Source organism: Saccopteryx leptura, chromosome 13 (assembly GCF_036850995.1).
Source record: "Saccopteryx leptura isolate mSacLep1 chromosome 13, mSacLep1_pri_phased_curated, whole genome shotgun sequence".
NCBI classification, from domain to species: Eukaryota; Metazoa; Chordata; class Mammalia; order Chiroptera; family Emballonuridae; genus Saccopteryx; species Saccopteryx leptura.
In genome coordinates, this window is record NC_089515.1 from 18,165,693 (window position 1) to 18,190,143 (window position 24,451).

Consider the following 24,451-nt stretch of genomic DNA (forward strand, 5'->3'; position numbering starts at 1 on the left):
GCAAATACCAGCAATGGCAGAAGGCAGGGGACATGTTTCTGAAAAAGATATGTCACCTGTTTGCTTCCAGGGGATTTAGAAAGGAGTTAAACGGCTCTATTAGAATTCATTCAACTTGGACTATTAATCCCATTTCCCCCTGACAGCAGCATGGCCGTGGCTTGGACAGGTCCGGGTAGCTGATGATGGGGCATGTTCCCCCCTTCTCACACAGGTAGGGAGACGGCACACCTGTGTATTTGCCATGCGCCTCTGACACTAACTAGCTATGTGAACTTGGACAAGTTAGTTATACATCCTCTCAGTCTCCTTTCCTCATCTGTAAAACTGAGAATAAGTTTTGTTGAAATTAAACACAGTAATACCGAATGTGAAGTACAGAGCTTGGGATATAGCAGGGGCTCCACAGGTGTTCCCTCCTAAAAATGACCTTCCTTTCCTTTCTCTTTGTCCTTATCTCCTCACTTGACAACTTTGATATTGACTAATTCTGATTATTACACCCTGTGGTGGTTTTTAAATGGTATACATTCTTTGATACTCCTCTCTTCAAAAAGTGGAAACTGGCCCTGGCTGGTTGGCTCAGCAGTAGAACGTCAGCCCAGCATATGGAAGTTCCGGGTTCAATTCCCGGCCAGGGCATATAGGAGAAGCACCCCTCTGCTTCTCCACCCTTCCCCCTCTCTTACCTCTCTCTATCTCTCTCTTCCTCTCCTGCAGCCAAGGCTCCAATGGAGCAAAGTTGGCCCGAGTGCCAAGGACGGCTCCATGACCTCTGCCTGAGGTGCTAGAATGGCTCCAGTTGCAGTGGAGCAATGCCCTAGATGGGCAGAGCATCGCCCCTGGTGGGCATGCCAGGGGATCCCAGTCAGGTGCATGTGGGAGTCTCGTGTGTTGTCCACCCCACACCCCCCCGCTTCTCACTTCAGGAAAAAAAAGGTGGAAACCAATAGCCCTCCCCTCAAAGAGTGGCTAGACAGTGACTCACTTCTAATGAAGACGGTAGGGCAGAAGTGAAGGTGTGTGACTTCTAGGGCAAGGTCACAAAAGGCAAGGTGGTTTCCACCTCGTTCTCTCTTCGATTGTCTGCTCTGTGGGCCACCCTGTCATGAGGACAGGGAAACAGCCTATGGAGAGGCCCATGTAGGGAGGATCAATGGTCTCCCACCAGCAGCTGACACCAATTTGCCAGCCTTCTGGCAGCAGTCTCCAGCCCCAGTCAGGCCCTCAGATAATAGCAGCTCTGGCTGACATCTTAGCTGCAACCTCTTGAAAGACCCTGTGCCAGGCCTGACCAGGCGGTTGCACAGTGGATAGAGCGTCGAACTGGGATGCGGAGGACCCAGGTTCGAGACTCCGAGGTCACCAGCTTGAGTGTGTGCTCATCTGGTTTGAGCAAAGCCAGCTTGGACCCAAGGTCGCTGGCTCAAGCAAGGGGTTACTTGATCTGCTGTAGCCCCATGGTCAAGGCACATATGAGAAAGCAATCAATGAACAACTAAGGTGTCGCAATGAAAAACTAATGATTGATGCTTCTCATCTCTCCGTTGCTGTCTGTCTGTCCCTGTCTATCCCTCTCTCTGACTCTCTCTCTGTCTCTGTAAAAAAAAAAAAAAAAAAAAAAAAATTGTTACAGTACATTAAAAAAAAAAAAAAAGACCCTGTGCCAGAATGTTTTTGAATTTCTGACCCAAAGGACTGTGAACTACAATAAATGTATGCTGTTGTTTCAAGGCTCTCCATTATTTATTATTATTATTATTATTATTATTTTAGGTGAGAGGAAGGGAGATGGTGAGGCAGACTCCTGCATGCACTCTGACCAGGTCCACCCCAGCAACCCCATCTGGGGCCAAATAGCTCAAATCAATTGAGCTATTTTAAGCACCTGAGGCTGATGTGCTTGAACCAACCAAGCTATCTTCAGCACCTGGGGCCAATGCTCTGACCAATCAAGCCACTGGCTGTGTGAGGGGAAGAGGGAGGAAAGAGGGAGAAGGAGGAAGAGAGAAGCAGATGTTTACTTCTCCTGTGTACCCTGATTAGGGATCGAACCTGGGATATCCATACGCTAGGCTGACACTATCCACTGAGCCACTAGCCAGGGCCAAGTCTCTACATTTTAAAGTGGCTTGTTATATAACAACAAATAACTAATACATGTCCATTCCTTCTAGAAAGGTTTTGAAACTACACATAGGTAATGGCACAGCTATAACTAAATGGAAAGCGATTAGAACGAGATTTGAAAGATGAGAGTGAAATAAACAGGTTGGGTATAGGGAAGAGTATGGCTGTTTCCTTCAACTAGCAAACCTGGTTGAAGATAAAACATAGCTTTAGGCTTTTAGGAAGCCAAGGCAAAATGGAAATTTGATGGGTCATATTAAAACTTTTTTTGGGGGGGCTCTGAATAAAGATATGCATTTGTCATGTTGGCCTTTAGATAAACAGCATCACACAGTGTGCTGAATGGGACCTTGGGATCTTGCAGACATTCTACCGAGATCAGGCTGAGCATGTTTCAAATGGAGAACATAGACCACATATAATGATGCACTTCCTGACAGTTTTCAGGAATTCCAGGCATTCTAAATTAGGAAAAATGATACAAAGTGTAGTTTTAAAACTTTCTACATCCGTGATGGCGAACCTATGACATGCATGTCAGCACTGATACGCGTAGCTATTTTTGATGACACACGGCTGCATGGGGCCACATGCCGAGAAGGATGTTTCATCCTCAGCTCCTGCAGGGCCAGGTGCAGTAGCCGAGGATAAAACATTTGCTGTAGTGTAGACACTCTGTGCTGGAGGTCTGTAGGCCAAAACAAAAGAACTCCGGCACAGAGCATCTAGTTCTGGGACTTCCAGTTAGGCGTTAGGGGATCTTTGACCTCACTTCCGGCCAGCGGAGCAGGGAGCAGCGGAATGGGGGGGACGCATCTCTGGGGGCCTGTGATCGCCATTACCAGCAACCACATAACCATAGCAACCATTATCCAATCTACTATTCTGGGGTGTCATGGATTTCTAATTGATCATCATTACTAAGATAAGTGAGGGGGAGGCTGGGAGAGGCGAGGGCCTGTGCTGTGGGTGCCATTTCCCACCATTAGAAATAGCAGCAGCCATCTTAATTTACATAAGATGCAACTTGCAGAATTTCAAGACAGCATCTGGGCTCAGGTGTTTGTCGACTTGAGGTCAAAGCTTGAGAATCTGGAAAGGTGCCGCTTGGAGAATCAAGAGGAGTGCCACTACGAACAGGAAATTTGGAGTGCCTGGAACCGATTACCAGACACTTTTAGCACCCTGAAAAATATAGCAATGGCTTTACTCACAATTTTTTCCTCCACGTACTTTTGTGAGACCTTATTCTCAGCGTTAAATAATATCAAAATCAACAAAAGAAACAGATTGACAGATGAAGTTAGTAGCGCTTGCTTGGGCTTGAAGTGTACAAAATACCAACCTTCAACTGAAGATTTAGCCAATGAAATTCAGCAACAAAAAAGTCACTAATAGGCAGGTTAGTTAAAGAATCCCCCCTCCCCCTCACTTATCTTAGTTCACGGCACCCCACACAAGTTAAATAATATCAAGACCAACAAAAGAAACCAACTGACAGATGAACAAAGAAGTCACTAAGCAGGTAAGTTAAATAATTAGTTTTTGGTTTATTAAATACAGTTATATATTACAATTATACATTTTTGTTATTTAAACTATAAATATCACAAAATTATGTTTGTTTGTTTTTCTCGAAGTGACACACCACCGGAGTCATGCTTGGTTTTTTGGCGAATTTTGACACACCAAGCTCAAAAGATTGCCCATCACTGCACTATTAAGACACCAGACGAGAAAGTGCTTTAAGGGCCGAGGGGAGGAAGGGAGGCAAACACACCTCCATGTCCTTGGCTCCAAGCCCTGAACGGGCGACCAGCTGGTCCAGCAGGTGCTCTGAGTATGTAATATGTTTACTTTTTCACATTACAGAAAGTTTATACTCTGGGTCCCCCCATTTACTTTTATATACATCCTTTCCTCTTCCCTCTCTCCCTCCACTAACCATCATATTGTGAGTATATGCAGGGTTTTTTTTTTTTTTCTTTCTTTTTTGTGTGTGGCAGAGACAGATAGAGGGACAGAATGGGATAGACATGAAGGGAGAGAGATGAGAAACATCAACTCTTTGTTGCGGCTTCTTAGTTGTTCCTTGATTGCTTTCTCATATGTGCCTTGATGGGAGGGTGTTGGCTACAGCAGACTGAGTGAACCCTTGCTTGAGCCAGTGACCTTGGGCTCAAGCTGGTGAGCCTTGCTCAAATCAGATGAGCCTGTGCTCAAGCTGGTGACCTCAGGGTCTCAAATCTGGGTCCTCCACATCCCAGTCCAACGCTCTATCCACTGCGCCACCGCCTGGTCAGGCTGCAGGGTTTTCTTAAGAAGTGTATTTATATACACAATGGAATACTACATGGCTGTGAAAAAGAAGGAAATCTTACCTTTGAGATGGCATGGCTGGACCTGGAGACTATTATGCTAAGTGAAATAAGCCAGGCAGAGAAAGACAAATATCATGATCTCACTTATGTGTGGAATCTAAGGAACAAAGTGAAGTGAGGAACAAAATAGAGGCAGAGGCGGGGTCACAGGGAGCAGAGGGACAGCTGTCAGAGGAAAGGGGGATGAGGGGATAAGATCAGAGAAGGTGAAGGGATTAGTGAAATTACATATACATAACACAGAGATACAGATAACAGGACAGTAAATCCCAGAGGGAAGGGAGTTGGGAGTTGGGAGTTAGGGGGAGGGGGCAAAAGAAGTGTAAATAGGGACACAGGGGAGTGTGGGTAGGGTGTTATATTCAGTGGGACACTTGTATCCATGTTAACACAATAATTTTTTTTCTTTTTCTTTTTTACAGAGACAGAGAGAGAGTCAGAGAGAGTGATAGATAGGGACAGCCAGACAGGAACAGAGAGAGATGAGAAGCATCAATCATTAGTTTTTTGTTGCAACACCTTAGTTGTTCATTGATTGCTTTCTCATATTGCCTTGACCGTGAGGCTACAGCAGACTGAGTAACCCCTTGCTCAAGCCAGCAACCTTGGGTCCAAGCTGGTGAGCCTTGCTCAAACCAGATGAGCCTGCGCTCAAGCTGGCGACCTCGGGGTCTCGAACCTGGGTCCTCCACATCCCAGTCCGACGCTCTATCCACTGCACCACTGCCTGGTCAGGCAACACAATACATTTTTTTAAAATTGTATTTATTTTCTTAATGATGCTCGTTCCACCCAGGGTTGATATGAACTTGCCTTTTCTGTGCCTTCTCCAGGCTGCTGTGAGAAGAGCTCGGAGTAACCGGTGACCAGAGCACCCCCAAGATGGAAGACAGAAATTGTGAAGCATCATTTAAGCTTGTTCATGAAGGGCTTTCTTAGAGTGCCAAGATGAGACCGTTGGGGCCACAGAGCCTGCAGGCCTTCCGACTCAGGAGACAAAGACTGTTACAACCAGAGGGTTATGGAGGACGTACCATGCAATGGAAGCTGTTCTTCTCGTCTCAAATCATAGGCTCATTTATTCCAGGAAGAGGAAGGCACACAGACCACTCCGTTTGGTTCTCTTCTGTCCAATCAGTAGTCTGGAGGAACGTCTTCCGGTGCACCATCACGAGAGCTCATTTTCCCATGGTGAAACTGCCCTCACCTAGGGGAAACTGCTGTGCAGCAGGAAACATACGGCCATCGTCACAGCTAGCGTCTGGGGAGCACTTGGCTCGTGCTCCTTAGTCGTGGTGGTCCTCCCAGGCAGGTTCCAGTGTGAAATCTTAGTAACCCACTCCTGCTGCCCTGTGGCACTCCGATGTGGCTGTGTCCATTGTCACGTGGGGCTGCTCTTATTGTGGAGGTCAAGTCAGGTCCCTTCGGAGCTCTAGTATTCCTCTCCCCCAATGGCTGGGGTCACCTGACCCCTTCACCTTCCTGAGGAGGCAGGAAAGACTAAGGCGGCGCTAGCTCCAGGCTCTGAAGCCCACTCAGCACGCAGCCTTACTTGGTCCTGAGCACTGACTTGCGCCTGGGATTCTGAGCAGCATCACACATCCCAGCTCTGACAGCAGGATCCCCATCTGTCCTTCCATCCGACCTCCTGTCCTGAAGAACTGTGCTCAGGCCCCAGAAGCCCGAGGTCCTGCCTCTGTCTGGCCATTGCCCCACAGGAAGTGGAGGCGGGGGCTCCGGCACACGCTCCCTGATCACGACTTCCACTTCCCCGATGCAGACTCCTTTACCAGATCGGGTTTTTGGTTGATTGCCACGTCTTCCAGACTCCATGTTTCACCTGCTGGGCTGGACTTCCTACTCACTTCAGCTTCAAGCTTTAGCTCAAGCTGTTCCCCCAGCGCCGGACTCTGCTGGGTGAGTGGATAGCATTCCTGAGCCGGCCCCACCCTGCTCCTGGGCGGCCGGCGGCCGTGAACTGAGCCAGGCTCAGTCTGACTTTAGCCAGTGCAGGTGCATGGACTCTTCTTGCTCAGTATCTCAGTATTAACCTAAAGGTCGACATGGAGACACAAGACCATACCTGTACAAAATCATTTCACATACATGGTTCTAAAATGTGAAACTATTTAAAAGATATTTTAGAAATGAAACATCTGACAATGACCACACAACATACATATTTAAAAAGACTTAACACACCCAAACATCCGGTTGCTGTGGGAGCCTCTCCCCGCCCTCTCCCCCTATGGACGAGGAGATAATATTCAGAATATTGCACTTTTGGTTGTCTTAATAGCCTCAAATGACCTTTATTTCAGTTGAAACAATTGAAGCCAACATATCCAAAATAGAAATCAGGTAGGGAGTAATGTTTAACCTTAACTTGTTAGCCCAGTAAACACCTTTGGAAAAGTATGCCTGTGTCTGCCAGCAAATTGGCTGTATCTCATGTTCCCTCATAAAACTGTCAGGAGGTCATCCATTCTGAAGTCAAAGTCTATCAAACCAGCCACCACTGAAATCCTGCTCCCAGAGCATTACTCAACAGGAAAGTGGTGAGTTATAGAGTGCAACAACGACTTCCTCCATAGCGCCTGCTCCATCCGAACCATCAGAAGTTATTGCTTTTGGAAAAAGAAAACAATTCATTTAAGTCTTCCTTATGAAAGAAAATGCCCCATGTTAAGTAAGGACAGACATTAGTGTGGAAAATCATTGAAGAGTCCGCAACAATGCAGCTCCACGTCCCAGCTGGGACTGTTGCAACCAACCTTTTTTTTTAAACCCAGAAAAGATCATTTAAGTCAAGAGTCCCAGTGGGAGAGCCACAGAACGGTCTACCTCTTAGCTGCTACATTTATATAACCACACCACATCCTCATTTCCCTCCCCTCTATTAGGATGCTACAGCTTTGGGAAATCCAAGTTTTTTCTTGAAAAATCTCAAGTCTAAATGTCAACCAGCTAGGACACTGTGTGGTCTAAGAAGGCCAATTAATTAACACTCCAGATTGGTCTTTCCACAGGGCTCACATTTCCACTGGTTTTCTGAAGGCCAATCTAATATTTAATATAAGTCGACAAACAAGGAGGGAAAATCTTGTTGACAACTACTACTTGTTTGTCATTTCAAAAGCGTATTTACAATTTTTAGAATTTCTTAGAAACTTAATGTTCTTCTGTGCATATCCAAACTGGATTAATAAAATCAATGCCACTGATTTTAAGGTATGGAGTTTAGCAAGGAATTATTACTTTGTCTAGTGACAGGAGTTACCTGGATGGAAAATATGGGACTAAAAAAACAATTTAAGTTAGGTCAAGGCTGGCCCTGGGGAAGGACAAAATCTAGTTTTATGTAGGAATAAAACAAAAGCTAGCAAAATCAATAACGTTTACCATTGCTTCGGTCAACACTCACCCAACCAGAAATTAGATAGACCTTAAAAATAAATGTGGACATATCCATCTATTTTTCTGCTACATAAAACATATTACTTTTTTTTTTTTTGGCTTTGGAAGTAATATCAAAAGGTCCCAGTATGTCATTTAAGGTATAAACAACCTTTAAAATATTATAGGTTGCAGCAGTAAAGAACTCAGCATCATAATTAACTTGAGAAATTCCATAAAAGACTTTCACAGAACAATCTAACAGACTTGAAATTAAAAAACAAACAATTATTGATAAATAAGAATCAGCCTGACTAGGTGGTGGCACAGTGGATAGAGCGTCAGACTGCGATGCAGAGGACCCAGGTTCGAGACCCCAAGGTCGCCAGCTTGAGTGTGGCCTCATCTGATTTGAGCAAAAGTTCACCAGCTTGGACCCAAGGTCGCTGGCTCGAGCAAGGGGCTACTTGGTCTGCTGAAGGCCCGCGATCAAGGCACATATGAGAAAGCAATCAATGAACAACTAAGGTGTCTCAACACGCAACGAAAAACTAATGATTGATGCTTCTCATCTCTCCATTCCTGTCTGTTTATCCCTCTGACTCTCTGTAAAAAAAAAAAAAAAAAAAAAAAAATCAGCCTTGGTCCTGCAATGTTTCTCTTAATTATTCCCATAATAAAGTTCTAGACATTAATTTGTGGAGAACTTTGGAAAGGTGTATTTGTCTATTTATCGACCCTGTTTCTAGGCTACGATCCAATGGGCTCCCAAAGGAGACAGTGCTACCATAGAAAAGCAGGGGGTGCCGACCTGAGGCCTTTATTTGCAGCTGGCTCATATCTTCTCCAGAGGACAGATTCTTCCTAAGTCAGAGCAAGATAACTAGGCTGTAAGGAACAAGGTACTCAGGCATCTATAAACTTGCCTCAACCTTACACTGCGTCTATCAATGCAGAATCAGAATAAAGTTCTCAATCCAAGCTCAGTCATTTTGAAGGAAGTTCCCTCAATTAACTAAAACTAAATTTAGACCCAGGGTTGCCCCCTAATGGTCACCTCAGGCATAAAATCTCTTTGAAAACAATTGAATTTGCAGATTGTTGTTTTTCCTAAGAAAAGTTCTCAAAGGCTTATTTATCCTTATTTTCATCTCTACCATGTACACTAGGTTTGTCTCCAAGAAAGAGCATCTCCAAGTATATCCATTTGTAAGAAGATAATAGTATACTGCTCATCTTTGAATCTTTCTTTTAACTACATAGTCTTTTCAGGTTTTTAAAGTAACACTTTCCTTAGAATGGCTCCCCCTGGCCCAACATCGGAAATCAAACAAAACAAAAACAAAACGTAGAAGATAAAAGGCTTCTACCCAAGTCCTTTCGCATCTTACACCAAGTACAGATACCTCATCTTCAAGGCATCATGCTGAGGATTCAGGAGCCGGTTCTCATCCTAAGTGATATCACCACAGGCCATCCCCGCTCTCCCAGTAATTGGCAATTGCTTCATTCTTGGGGCAATTTGTTGAAAAAAAAATAGAGGTCTTCCAAATCAAAAGTGAACGTTTCACCTCCAGTCTCTATCCCACCTTATGTCAAAAAATGATGTCACCATGGCTGGCCTTACAGTCCAAACTAGGGAGACTTCCTCTTCCTGAACAAACTCCACGGAAGTGCACACTGGGGACACACAGGGTCTGGCACGTGGACGGCACAGTAATTTAGAAATCTGAATCTCTTCGGGCGAATGGCTTGCACCTCCTTTCTGTTTTCTACGAGCCCTGGTCTCACGATCTACAAACTGGGGATATCATCTACTTTGCTGAGATGTTGGGGAGGCTAATGAGATAATACATGAAAAGCACTTAACATGAGGCATCAAATGACAAATATTATCAATGATCTCCTTAGTCAAAAAACACCAATTACTTTTTAAAAGAGGTATTACATTGCCACTAAAGGGCATGAAAACACCCCCAAGGACTCGTTTTCTATCATTGTTTCTTTCTGAGACAACATCTCAAAATTTTTCAATGTGTTCTCTATACACATCAGAGTTCCTGCTGGTGGTATTTGTATTGGTGAAATGGGGCAAGAAAGTTGAAAACAGTCGAGTGAGGAGAATGAAAAGCAACAAAGGAAATGTCTTCTATTGCAAGGTCTGGGTATTTCACAACAAACATGGTAGTGTCTACAGACTAAGAAAAGGGAAGTTAAGGGCAATGACTACAAAGATCCTGGATTGCCAGGCCTATTGCACCCTCTAGTGGTCACAAAAATTTCTCTTTAAAAACCTGCTTTAGCTATGATTGCAACTCCAATGAGTGTATCGCCCTTCGGTTGCTGTTGTTGCAAATAATCAGCTTGCTTTTATGTTTTGTGTCAAAAAAGAACTACTGTTAAGAGAAACCAATGCGGTCACAATTTGATCCCCTTGCCTCTCTTTATTCTCTACTGAATGAAAATAATCAATAGAGGAAAAGGTACAAGCAACATGAACTTTCATGCTATAGACCAGGGGTCCCCAAACTGCGGCCCCCTGAGGCCGTTTATCCGGCCCCCACCGCACTTCTGGAAGGGGCACCTCTTTCATTGGTGGTCAGTGAGAGGAGCACAGTTCCCACTGAAATACTGGTCAGTTTGTTGATTTAAATTTACTTGTTCTTTATTTTAAATATTGTATTTGTTCCTGTTTTGTTTTCTTACTTTAAAATATGTTCAGTGTGCATAGGGATTTGTTCATAGTTTTTTTTTATAGTCCGGCCCTCCAACGGTCTGAGGGACAGTGAACTGGCCCCCTGTGTAAAAAGTTAGGGGACCCCTGCTCTAGACTCTCAAGTGAGTACTGAAGATAACCGTCTGTGTTGCTTTATGGAAGACTTTTGAAATGAGCATTTTTCTAAAACAGCAATTTTTTTTCACCACAGGGTTATTTATAAGTCAAGGTAATAATTAAATATACCCAAGACTATGTATGGATCTATTCTTTTCCGCCCAAACCCTTCATTTTTATAATGGTTAATTATAGTAAAATCTTCAATTAACCAGAACCCTCAATTAACGTGATTTCCCCTCTTGCACTCTATTTTTAAGACAAAGTGGGGGGGAAAATCACAAGAAATCATTCATGTGAGGAATTTAGTTTGAAAATCTTCTAGGCTGAATTATGTATGCTGTTAACAAAGATGGCCCTGGTACGTTTAGCTCAGTCAGTTAAGAGTGTTGCCCTGAAACGCCAAGGTTGCAGATACGATCATGGGAAGCAACCAGAGAATACACGACTGAGTGGAACAACAAATGAATGCTCTCGCCCCTACCCCCATTCCTCTCTTTGTCTCTCTAAAAATCAATTAAAAAAAAATTGAGCCCTGGCCGGATAGCTTGGTTGGTTGGAGCGTTGTCCCGGACAGGAGGTTGCCGGTTTGATTCTCCAGTCAGAGCACAGACAGGAGCAGTTCCAAGTTCCTGTCCTTCTCTCCCTGCCTCTTTCAAAGAAAAAAGAAAATCAAGAATATAATTACATTCCCACCATGATAAGCACTTTATAGGCAATACTTACTAACTGAACAAGAGCTAGAATGGACTAAAATAAAAAAAAAATGTAATGCGGTAGAATTGTAACTTTTGTATTCTTTCTATTTTCTTTGCTACATTGTTACATAAAAATGCAAGAGAAGGGCAATGTATATAAACTCAGCACATATGCTGTAACATTTTCTTTTCCACATCCACAGAATTGAAGAGTAGGATTGAGACTGAGAATCCTAAATCTTTCAATGATCTTTAGATCTCAGACATAGAATTAAGGTCACTGTATCCTGTCAAGACAAACAACAGGTCACTTGGAGTATATTTCTTTCAATATAAGCTAAAACAAGAAGGGTTTTATGTAGTTAATTATAAACTAATTTGAAAATAAATGTATCAGGACATCCCTCATTGAGAAGCATTGATCTTATTCAGAATCTCACTGCAGTATAAAACAGTGCACAAAGTAATTCAGGCTAAGTAACCACCCTGTATTGAAAGCTCATGACAGCAAACCCATCTATTTAAAATACTGTTTATTTGTGATTTAACATTAATTAGCATTACATCTAAGAGCAGTATCAGATAACATTTATACATTTTCCACAGGACACAGAAGATTGTTGGCTCATTCTTTATGCCAAAGCAAGTAAATAGAGGCATCAGCGAAAGGTGCAAATAGTTCACTGTTGTAGTTTAAAAAATATTAATGCACACTGCATTCATTTAAGATATATATATTTTTAAAAAGTTATGGAAAAGCATAGTTCACAGGTTACTGTTTCTACATACGTTGTAATACAACATAAATGATGTAGAACATAAAAAAAAAATTCCTCAAATACAGAATTAAACCGAAAGTCTCCACTAAGAGATTAAAGCACTGATTCCAGTAGTTAGTGAGACCTAGCATGACATTTCCGGCTCTGTTTCAACTTTGCATCATACACGACCAGCCAAACAGAACCAGCCTAGCACGCGCGGTGATCCACGGAACGTTTTACATGCCCACTCACCTTCCAGACACACTGGGTTATTTTTACCCACTGACCGTTTTGGATCATTGATTTTACATTAATTTGTGACATCACTTGGGTGAACAAAACTATATTAAGCCTAGGTTTGAATTTGTATTTACATTAGAAAGAAAGGTAACTGAAAAGAACAATTTGTAAAAACAAGACGTGGTAGTTTAGTTTTCTCACTGGGGGGCCGGGGGTTAGACCTACTGATTTCTTCTAGTGCTGCCTTCTAAAGATACATCAGTTCAAAGAATTTGACCCTTTACAACTGAACTGTTGACCAAGAAATATAATGATTTTGGTAGAGAAGCAGAATTTTAGAAATTTGGGACATGTTTCAAATAAATTCCACTTCAAATCCTATTGTGACTATGAGTTGTTATCAAACTAGGATTCTATTTGTGACACCTCTTTTGTTCCCTTCATTTTGCACTTCGTCATTCTCTTCCTTTTCATTTGGTTACTGTTGGCGCTTCTTCATTCATTAGCAAGACTGAGAAAAATACATTGTAAGGTTCAAATATGAATCTAGTTATACCTTTAAATTCTCTAACCCCCTCTGATACCAAGTCCCTGGATTCTTGAGTTACATTTGAGTATACTTAGTACCAAGCAGTCTCAAATGTGCTCTACTGTTAAATGATTGGCTAACATGCTTATGACATTTTTATACTGAATGGTATACAAACATCTCAATGTACAAAAACCACTTTTGCCAGAGTTAAACTAAATAACCCATGTTATGTGTACAAAATCCCCTTTGTTGAAAAATAAGGGGCTTTCTAAACTAATAAAAAAAGGAGGTTTTCAAAAATTATATTTTACTAAAATGACCTTTTTTGGCAAACAATGTTACTTCAGGAGAGGAAATCTTATACTATGAATAAAATTCCAAATGAATCTTTTCTTATATTTTTTGTAAAAAAATTATATGCCAGTGTATACTAATGCTATAGATTCTTATCTTAGAAGCTTTTTAAAGCCTTCTGTTAATGCCCATTGAAACAATGGGAACTGAAAGGTCAGTCAATAATCAATGATAAAAACATTATAATCTAATTACCAAGTGAAGCAGGTGTGGAGAAATAAAAATTCTCTCCGTTGTTCACTGGTAATTTCTCTCTAACAGACATTCTAGAGAAGGCCTGAAGTAATTCAGACAGACACCTATTCGTGGTGCAATGTAACACTTCATGAGGGCAGAGCTAATCAAAACCAGCAATTGTTTAAAAATTCAAAGCCTTTTTTTGACATATAAAAGGAGAGATGAATTTAAAAGCTTTTCCCCCATGTTTTCCTTTCAGTAAAACCTCTTTCCAGTTCTCGGGAGTCCAGTTTGCTATACACCCCAATCCGACCTGCCACTGCATATTAATGATCAACTTAAATGTGGTATGTAGATGTGCAACGTCACATTGGAACAGAAATTATAAAAGGACTTTATTTAGGCTTCGACTTTCTCCTTTTTCTTGTTCTTTTTCAGAAAAGAAGGAGTGCGGAATTTCTTCTTTTTCTTGGATGGTGATTTTGAAGGCGAGCCTTCCGGTGACAGAACTTCTTCGATTTTTTCTGGAGACTTAATGGTAATCTCGATGTTGTCTATGGTGGTGCTTGTAGTTAACCTACTCACTCGCTTAGCAAGCTCATCTTCAACATCGTGCACATCATCCTTGCCGTTCACGACCATGACCGGCACCTCCATGGAGATGAAGCTCTTGGAAAACAGCTCATGGTTTTCTACGAAAGGGGAGGGGTTTTGGGTTATTTTATATATAACGTCTTTGCTTTACTTTACAAAATGAAGTGTTTTAGCAAATATAATGTCTGCTTTACCTCACAAAATGAAGTGTCTTAGCAATTAAGGCATTACTTAATTACAACAAAGGGAGATCAATACTTTAATGGACCCTAGATCTATTAGCATGAGCAAATTTTCTTAAATAGTAAAAAGCGGAGGGAACAAAGTTGTTAGAGCAAAAAATAAAGGCTAGAAAAGTCGTGTTTGATGACTTGACAGTTCCACTGTAAATCAAGTCAATATAAATGAGAAAGACAAAGATATATATCTTTTACATTTTGAGAGTCATTTGGGAATCAAAATTGAAAAGATTTCATGCTTCTGACTGGAAGACATATGACATACCAATTTAAATTTCACAAATTCTTAAGAACTATGAGTTACCAAATCCAGATTAAAGTAAATCAATATAAATGCTGAACAAAACAGGCACCCCACTTCATAAAAAATATAAATTAACTGGGAGCCTTCATAAAATCCACCTGCGATCAGGTGTTCAACTGCCTTACAATGAACACAGGTGACAGAGAGACAGATTCTAAAGATGAACCCGGTGAACGCTACAGGAAATCACATTGAATACCTTCTAATTTTTCGGGGATATTTTGCGGTGACTGAGTTTGAGACTGAATTTGTGAAACAGATGAAGCGTCATCTGACAGTAATTCCTGCTCAGCATCTGTTGGATAAGAGTTTAGTTAAAAGCCATGCAAACCAACAAGCGTGAGGTTTCAGGGAGGTTAGTGCACAGAGAGATGAGAAACTCCAGCAATGGGCTGAGCATGCTGATGGTTACCCCGTGTACCAATAACTGTGCCTTGGAGGAAGTGAATGTGTTAGACTTTCTGGCTGCTAACAGTCATTTCATATACATGCTTATTAAGGAAGCATGGCAATGGCAACCCAGGCAAATAGTATGTGGCACTGAGCTTTTGCTAGAGGGTTAGAAAACTAAAATACACTGAGAAGCCAGATGAAAAGAGTAATGAGGCATCACCAATGACGCCACATTAACGAGGCAGAATGCTTCTCTGAGTCTTTGAACAATACCCAATTAGTGATCCCTGTCAAAGTAGTATTAGTGAGCTAATTCAGGAGGTCATAATGAATGTGGAAGAAATTATTTATAAACTTATATATAAAAGGTGGTGATTCTGGAGTGCAGTGTATGTTACCTGGCATCTTTAGGCTTTCGAAAAATAAGAGATTAAAGAGGGACATTTTATAAAATACAGACATAGAGAAAGTTTGCATCCTTATGTTAGAATAAACAAAGTCAATAATACCACAAGAGCATTTAGTAGAATTACATTAACGACTCAGGATGGCTCCCTTTTGTGCCAAAGACACTAACATACTGATAAAACCTGTCCCCCGGGTGACCCAAAAGTCACTGGTTCTTCCCACTTCACCTCTAACATGGACAAAAATTCTCGAATTACTGGTTATGTTTTGCTTTGGGTAAAAATTTCAATTGTAGTTTGTGGATGCTCTAAAGCAGAAGCTCATCCCCCATTTGGGGGTCATGACTTCTTGTCCCCCACCTTGAACCTCCCTTCCCTAAATATCATACACAATTTAGCATACATTTTTAAGATGGCTCGTGGACTGTCTGAAGTTTATTCAAAGACCCAAAATTGAGAACCCCTGCTTTAAAGAATCTCTTTTCTTAAGAAAGTGGGACCTCGTATTCTCGCTGGTATTTTCATTAACAGTCCTCCACTATCCTTACTTAGGGTTCTGACGTCGGAGAACTCAACCTCAGAGTGCCCATGTGCCTCAGGAAAGTCACATCGGAATTCTAGCAGTCTGCTTTATATTTGAAATGACAATTTGGCACCTCCAGACACCCAGGAGGAACAAGAGCTTTTATTATTTTTTTAAATTTTATTTATTCATTTTTAGAGAGGAGAGAGAGAGGGAGAAAGAGAAACAGAGAGAGAGAAGGGGGAGGAGCTGGAAGCATCAACTCCCATATGTGCCTTGACCAGGCAAGCCCAGGGTTTCGAACCGGCGACCTCAGCATTTCAAGGTCGACGCTTTATCCACTGTACCACCACAGGTCAAGCTTTTTTTTTTTTTTTTTTTTTTTAATTTTTAAATTTATTTTTAGAGAGGAGAGAGAGGGAGAGAGAGAGAGAGAGAGAGAGGAGAGAGAGACAGAGAGAGAGAAGGGGGGAGGAGCTGGAAGCATCAACTCCCATATGTGCCTTGACCAGGCAAGCTCAGGGTTTCGAACCAGCGACCTCAGCATTCCCAGGTCGACGCTTTATCTACTGCGCCACCACAGGTCAGGCCAAGGAACAAGACCTTTTATAAGGCACTAAAATCACATATTTGTGAATCTATAATTACATCAAAATAAAGTTTTTTAAAAGTCACAACCTCTAAAATGCTTACATCTATTAACATATCTACATTTACTTTAGCGAGGAAGTCTTGATTCATCTGGGGTTTCATTTCAGAAGGCTTTTTGCTACCAATCAGACTGCTTTCTGAGGAGAGGAGTTTTCAGGACATGGTACCCTTCAAGTTCCGCGGCCACTCTGGGAAGTCCAGCCTCGCCTGTACTGAGGGGACTCGGCCAGACCCCGAACAATCGATCGTAAGGACACATTTCAGAAGCACAGGGACTGCTGCAGTGGTCCCACTCAAGGCGCTCTGGGGCTCACGGTCCGGTTAGCCCAGGCTTAGCCCAGGCTTAGCCCAGGCGCGCACTGACCTTCCAGGCCCTGCTGCTTGCGCTCGACGGCCTTCTTGTACTCCTCCAGCTCTCCTTCGGTGAGGTGGCTGAAGGGGTTGGGAGGGGCCGCGGGGGCCAGAGCGTCGTCTTCAAAATGCATGGTCTTGCCAAGAGAAACATCGACTTGTCACCAAGAGCTTTCCTTTCACCTGTATCTCTATGTCTGCTTATATAGTATATTTACATATGTACAACTGTGCACACAGGTATACATATGTATATGATGTCTGTGACACCTTATGACAATCCTAGGCAATGACAGAGCTAATATACTTTGTTTAAAATACTCGCATCAGATGAATGCTTCCAGACTACTGATCCAATGGACTATAGCATCAGTGATGTTCCCGCAATAAGCCTATACAGGTCAATTTTAATAACCCTTTCTTAAAAAAGTAAAACTAAGCCAAGTTCTAATGACCTTCACACAACTAAGGCATATCTTAAAATGCAGCAATTTCAAAAAGCCTTTGTGGAAAAGGACTAGAGAAATGAAATGGTACCAAACGAAGCCCTTCAAATTTGCTATGAAAATAAACTTGTATTTGCTCTAGGAAAGAAATTAATCAGAGTTGTAGCTACAGAATGAACCCATGCAATTTTTAAAAGTCCTTCCTCAAACCCCACTAAAAGGATAGTAAAGGAACAACAACGAATGGAACAAAAACAACAAATTCTCTTAAGGACAAAAGAATGGGGGAGGCGACAGCAGAGGCTGAGAAGCGATAACTGGTTTCAGGAAACAGAGAGAAAGCAGCTAGCAGGGTGGGCAGGAGAGCCGGAATGCAAGCAGGTGCCCGCACAGACGGAGGCGGTGTCCGCATAGACGGGGGCGGTGCTCACACAGACGGAGGCGGGGCCCTCGCAGACGGGGGCGGGGCCCGCACAGGCCTGGCCACCTGAGGAACCAGGCACCACGGGGGGGGGGGGGGGGGTGGCAAAGAAAAGCTGAAAGGGGAACACGTTAGAGTCTGAATAAGGAATAGAGTCTCAGGTCTCCTTTCCTATTCCAAAAGCCAAGCATTTTTCTCTCCCCCATCTCCGCAGATGGTCAGAGGCTTCTTCTTCAGAACAACCGACTCGGGGTCCCAGAGCACAGGGGAGGGCTCCCGGAACGCTGGTGGGAGACTGGCGGGAAACTCCAGGTACATTAATGGCCCCCAATAAAAGAACTACAGATCCTCACATTTGGGAACTCCCCAGAAAAACAGCCTGATGCACACCCATGACGAGAGAGAGAGAGAGAGAGAGAGAGAGAGAGATACACCAGAATAGAGAGAACTCAGAAGAAACAGGGAGAACAAAGGCAGCTGAGAACATTTAAAATTTTCTTCAGCTGCCTAGCAGGGGTCCCCAAACTGCGGCCCCCTGAGGCCATTTATCCGCCCTCCGCACTTCCACTTCCGGAAGGGGCACCTCTTTCATTGGTGGTCAGTGAGAGGAGCACTGTATGTGGCGGCCCTCCAACGGTCTGAGGGACAGGGAACTGGCCCCCTGTGTAAAAAGTTTGGGGATCCCTGGTAGAGCAATAAGAGAAAATCCTGCAACCGTAAAAGACAAGGATGTTAAAAAATGTTTTTTAAAAAGGAAACATTTGGGGAATAAGAAGTCTTAAAAATTAAAAAAAGACACCAAAAATAAAAAATTAAATAGAAGGACTGGAAAAATAAAAGACAAGCAAATCACTTAGAAAGTTGGGTATAAAGATAAAGAGAAGGCAGGTCGGAAAGAAAAAAATCAGAGGCTCAGTCAGAGAGGTCCAATCAGTAGTCTATCTGGACAGAAAAACAAAGAAATAGGAGGGGAAAAACTATTGGAGAAATATAAATACTTTAAAAAAGTCCCAGAACTGAAGGATGTGACTCTGCAGACTGAAAAGGGTTCCTAAACACTAAAAAACAAAGACTTAAAATGAACTGTACTACAACTCAAAGCATACCATCATAAAACTCAGAAAAGCAGGCGCACAAAGAGGGTCCACAAGAAAAACAGCAGTGAGCCATCCGAAGGCACATGAGCCACAACACTCTCACTTCTCAGCAGGAACGTGGAGTTAGGGAACAACACAGTGAAACTTGCATCTTTGGGGGAAATTATCTCTGAACTAAAATTCTATATCCATGACATGCACATTGAAGGTAGAATACAGGATTTCAGATGGTGACCTCCTATGTTTCCTTTCTCAGAAAGCTATGACAGGATGCGCTCATGATGAAAAAGTAAATCAAAACGTGGAAGGCACGCGAAGCAGGAGACAGGATGCCACGTGGACGACAAACCCAGCAATCCCCAAGATGAGCCCATGCAGCTGGCCTGAGAGTCGGTCCTGAGCAGGACAGGAACAACAGGGGGCTAGAACTGGGAGATCTCCTGTGACCTCTGACCCCACGGACAATAATGTAACAAGCAACTCTAATCCTGTGGAAAAGTCTGGGAGGAGCTAAGCCAATGTACTCAAAATATTAAGGCAGTGAATAAAGAAGGTAATTATTAACTCCAAGGGAGGAAAGTTGTCTGAGAAAGGAAATGTAATCACAGGATACTATCTGAATCAGCAGTAAACTTTGATAGTATAAACAATAAAAGTGGATTTAACAACAACAAAAAGAGTGCTATAACCTCAGTGGGAGAATGAGAAGGGAAGTGTGGCGGAAACAAGCTAAATCCTCATCTGCCATAAAAGAAATTGCTATTGTTTTTTCCACAGATTAAAAAAAAATTTTATCTATTCATTTTTAGAAAGAGGAGAGAGAGAGAAAGAGAGAGAGAGAGAAAAGGGGAGGAGCAGGTAGCATCAACTCCCATATGTGCCTTGACCGGGCAAGCCCTGGGTTTTAAACCAGAGACCTCAGCCTTCCAGGTGGACGCTTTATTCACTGCGCCACCGCAAGTCGGACATCTTTCACTGATTCTAAGATGCACATTTCCCCATCTCTGACATTGGGACCCAACTTATAATTGATGGCTTCCTACTGTAATACTCATTAGGATTGTTTCTCTAGATTGTATGCATAAAATAATGGTACTTCCTACAGTTGATGACATAGATTTGGTGAAACACAGGTGAGGTCTAAAATTGACAAATTAAGAAAAAGCAAAATAAAGTTGTTCTTTAAGAAACATAAAGGGCCTGACCAGGTGGTGGCACAGTGAAGAGAGCATTGGACTGGGACATGGAGGACCCAGGTTTGAAACCTCGAGGTCGCCGGCTTGAGCCCAGGCTCATCTGGCTTGAGCACTGGGTTGCTGGCTTGAATGTGGGATCACAGACATGAACCCATGGTCGCTGGCTTGAATCCCAAAGGTCTTTGGCTTGAAGCCCAAGGTTGCTGACTTGAGCAAGGGGTCACTCGCTCTGCTGTAACACCCCCCCCCCCCGCCCCCGTCAAGGCACATATGAGAAAGCAATCAATGAACAACTAAGGTGTCTCAAAAAAGACTTGATGCTTCTCATCTCTCTCCCTTCCTGTCTGTCCCTCTCTTTCTGACCAAAAAAAGAAACAAAGGTAGTAAATTTTCAAAGAAAGTCCTTGCCCCTGGAAATTGCAAATTAAAGGTGACATTTTAAGTCTTATGAATTATTATTATTTAAATTTTTATTTATTGATTTTAGATAGAGAGGTAGAGAGTGAGACAGAAACATCCATCTGTTGCTGTGTGTGCCCTGACCAGGGACTGAACTCTCAACCTTTGCATATTGAGTCGAAGCTCTAATCAACCAAGCTATCCAGCCAGGGCTCTCGTGGATTACTTGACTTTTTAACTTGTGCTTATATTGACTTCAGTAAAAATAAATAATTATGTGTAAAAGCAAAGACACTAGTGTGGTAGAAGAAAGACGCAGTTCCTATGGCTGCATGGACTTACAGAGGGAGGCTTATCCACAACAATTCCAGCAAGCAACTGAGACTGTGGACCCGCTGTTTTCAGGTCATACCGGTTTTGTTCTCGAATCTGAATTGGAAAACAATAACATTTTCTTGAGTGCAACCGTGCAGATGATCTTGACTACTTGACCGTACAAGAGTAAAGGCCTCTGTAATTCCCACCTCCATAAGCCTCCTTTACCCCCCTAACAATTCACATGACTCCCTCCACCCTTCGTGACATGTGATATCCTACTCTTATATCGTTAGAGAACTACACCTTGTACTAATACCACAGCTCTTAACAGCAGAAACATGTATAATGCTTCTTCCCCATGTAGCCTGCTCCAGTGACTAGCACAGAGCTGGAGTATTAAATACAAGCTAAAATCATACTGAGTTCAAGTTCAACTTCTGAATTCAAACTCCTGAGCTTGGTATTAATCAGATCCAATCACTAATGATTTAAACTAAAACAGCATAAAGGTGCCTCCCCCGTCCCAGAAGACCACATCTTACCTTATTTCTCTTTTCTAGTACCTCATTCGGGTTTGTGTTTAAGGGGACAAACTGATTTGGGTCTTCAATTTTGATAGGTGTTCCACTGCTAACTTTAGAAGAGTCCTCTGTTTTCATCCACTAGAGAATCAAAAATGTTCTAGCATGAAGCTTTGTGTTAAGGAAATATGGTTGATTCTGTTCACTGACTCAAGGAGAGAGCGCATATTTTAAGGAGCTTCACTAAGCAGTATTTAGTGGTTAATTAGTGTATATACTAGTTAGAAAAAGGCTCACAATCAGCATTCACTTAAAGAAACAAATATTGTTAATATCCACCTAAACTGTCAATTGTGCTGCTACATAAATTTTTTCCTTTTTGGCATTTTAAATATGATGCTAAAAATATGTCAAGCACAGACAGAGAGCTCGATCTCACACTAACTCACATTCAGAGCTGTCACGTGCATTGATTTTTCAATTGATGATGGCTAAGAAGTCATCAGAAAGGACGCAAGGAATCTCTGAAGATTTAGTTTTCCAGACTTCATTTTGTATTTTTGGCTGACAGAAAACGCCAAGGCACCGAACAGGATTTTACAAGGGGGATAATTTAGTAATCTACAGTATAACAGAAACCACAGGGATTGAAAAGCCTTATAGAAATCTCCTTTATTCCACTTTACATCCCTTTAAAAGGCTAATATTCATCAAGATGAATGATGGCTGGCCATCAGGCTCTGTCAACAATAACAGTAATTCTGAGAAACATATGAGTTTAGTTATGTTCTTTAACTAGGAGATAAAGCTTACAGATTAGGAAAAAAACTCTGATGTGTAGGCATTTCCATATTAAATGTCACTGATGTATACGGTAGGATGAACTAGTTTTGAGTACCTAGGGAAGAGTTGGTAATAAGCACTCTGAACTAAACCAAATGTGAGGCAAAATAACTGAGAGAACCCATTTCTCTGAGATGTTGTGTAAGGGAGGTTTGGGTAGTAACCCCTGAGACTTGGCACTTTGGTAACTTCTTTAGTTTTGACTCTTTTACAAAATACATTACACAGTGGCCTCATGTAGTGGGTATGAAGTAGGCTCAGATTGTCTGCATTCAGATCATAACTTTACCCTTAACAAGTGATTAGTTATCCCCCATTTCAGTTTTCTCATCTATAAAACAGGAAAGAAAAACTGCATTTCTCTATAGTAGGAGAATTAAATGAGATAAATCACATAACGCACTTAGAACAAAGTTGCCTTGCACAAAGTTAATACCTGAAAAATGATAGTGATAAAATTACTGTGAATATATTATATTCTGCTTTCCCAATATTTTCTAGATAAAACGTTCAATTCCTGAGTAACCTTCGGTCAAGGCCAACCGTGTAAAACGGGCATACCGTGATTTTGGTCCTGGGGCTGGTCTCCCCGTTCCGAGACTCCTCCGGCACGTTCACTTTCATGTAAGTGTTGGGCGAGTTCAGCCATCTGGTCTTCTCACGCTGCTGCTTCTGTGCCATGTACTTGAGAGGAGAGAGGGGCACTGTATCGTCTTCAAAGGAAAACGCAGTCACAGTTGCTGGGATTTCCACGTCGCTCTTGTGCCTGGGTTTCTCTCGGACGAGAGGGTGCCTGTATGCGTAGCCTGTTCTGTACCCCTAAGGGAGGGAAAGTCACGTCTGAAGCAGTCCAACCTGTACCAAACAGCACCTGGACTCCAATTCTTTAAACAAATGATTCAAAAAAGACTCCTTTGTTGAAAAACAAATAGAGGGGGAAACAACCTTCTGAACCCCACATTACACTAACGTTGATATTAAGTAAATGTCAAGACCTGGTCAAAACTGATTCCAGCCGACAGTGAGATTTCCTGACAAAGGTAATTTCAAAACTGCTTGACCAGTAACATTTTTCCTAAATACAAACTGGTTTTCTGGAGGCCAAATTACAGGGTTCACTGAAGTCTTTGTTCCTGGGTCTGGAGGCAGTGTGCCTCTGACCCTTAGTGGAAGAGGGTAACATCTAAGGTTAAGATGGCAGTTGCAGTTTTCGTGGTTTGATTCTTAAAAATGTGGTAAGATTACACTTAAATGCCATCCTAGGGTCAAACTCAGCTCCTGGGAGAGGAAGGAGCATGTTTCAAAACCAAAGGGACATTGGAAGCATCTGCTCTTGAATCTGAAGTTATGAAATTCAAGTTTATGTTCAATTTTTTCACCTACCAAATTGTCCAGAGTCCTCATCAGCCCTTCAAACTCAATCTCGCCAACCTTCCATTTTTGCTGCACACCCATGTTCACACCGCCTCCTCCGGATGCTGCGACGTTGTGGGTGGAAGCTTTGTACTTCTGCAGGTCCAGTATGAGCAGGTTGTCTACTCCGCCCGCCCCTGCTATCGCCTGCACCTGTAACCGATGCCAAATGCACAGAGCCACAAGACTGTGAAGACTATAAGGAGTGCTCTACTTCTATTATTTTTATTTATTTATTTTTTAATTTTACAGAGACAGAGAGAGTGTCAGAGAGAGGGATAGATAGGGACAGACAGGGACGGAGAGAGATGAGAAGCATCAATCATTAGTTTTTTGTTGCGACACCTTAGTTGTTAATTGATTGCTTTCTCATATGTGCCTTGACCGTAGGCCTTCAGCAGACCGAGTAACCCCTTGCTCAAGCCAGCGACCTTGGGTCCAAGCTGGTGAGCTTTTGCTCAAACCAGATGAACCCGCACTCAAGCTGGCAACCTTGGGGTCTTGAACCTGGGTCCTTCTGCATCCCAGTCCGACGCTCTATTCACTGCGCCACCGCCTGGTCAGGCAGGAGTGCTCTACTTTTAAAAAGGCACACTGTCACCTGACTCGGTGGTGGCGCAGTGAATAGAGCATTGGACGGGGACGCAAAGGACCTAGGTTCAAGACCCCAAGGTTGCCTGACTTGAGCGCGGGCTCACCAGCTTGAGCATGGGATCATAGACATGATCCTATGGTTGCTAGCTTGAGCCCAAAGGTCGCTGGCTTGAAGCCCAAGGTCACGGGCTTGAGCCCAAGGTTGCTGGCTTGAGCAAGGGGTCACTCACTCTGCTGTA

General features: G+C 42.7%; 1 protein-coding gene across 6 annotated transcripts in view; it reads right to left on the reverse strand.

Annotated features, from left to right (window-relative positions):
- Window positions 1-11,954: 11,954 nt before the first annotated feature.
- Window positions 11,955-24,451, reverse strand: part of ADD3 (adducin 3) — a 125,109-nt gene continuing 112,612 nt past the window's right edge. For 5 of the 6 annotated variants that reach the window (XM_066354552.1, XM_066354551.1, XM_066354553.1 and 2 more), the window contains 7 exons: window positions 23,589-23,771; window positions 22,767-23,024; window positions 21,384-21,503; window positions 20,866-20,952; window positions 16,978-17,101; window positions 14,839-14,934; window positions 11,955-14,194 (listed from right to left, as the gene is read on the reverse strand). In XM_066354552.1, the coding sequence (XP_066210649.1) occupies window positions 13,902-14,194; window positions 14,839-14,934; window positions 16,978-17,101; window positions 20,866-20,952; window positions 21,384-21,503; window positions 22,767-23,024; window positions 23,589-23,771 (1,161 nt within the window). In that variant the 3' untranslated portion in view covers window positions 11,955-13,901. The remainder of the gene's footprint in view (window positions 14,195-14,838; window positions 14,935-16,977; window positions 17,102-20,865; window positions 20,953-21,383; window positions 21,504-22,766; window positions 23,025-23,588; window positions 23,772-24,451) is intronic. The other variant, XM_066354555.1, reaches the window with a different exon arrangement.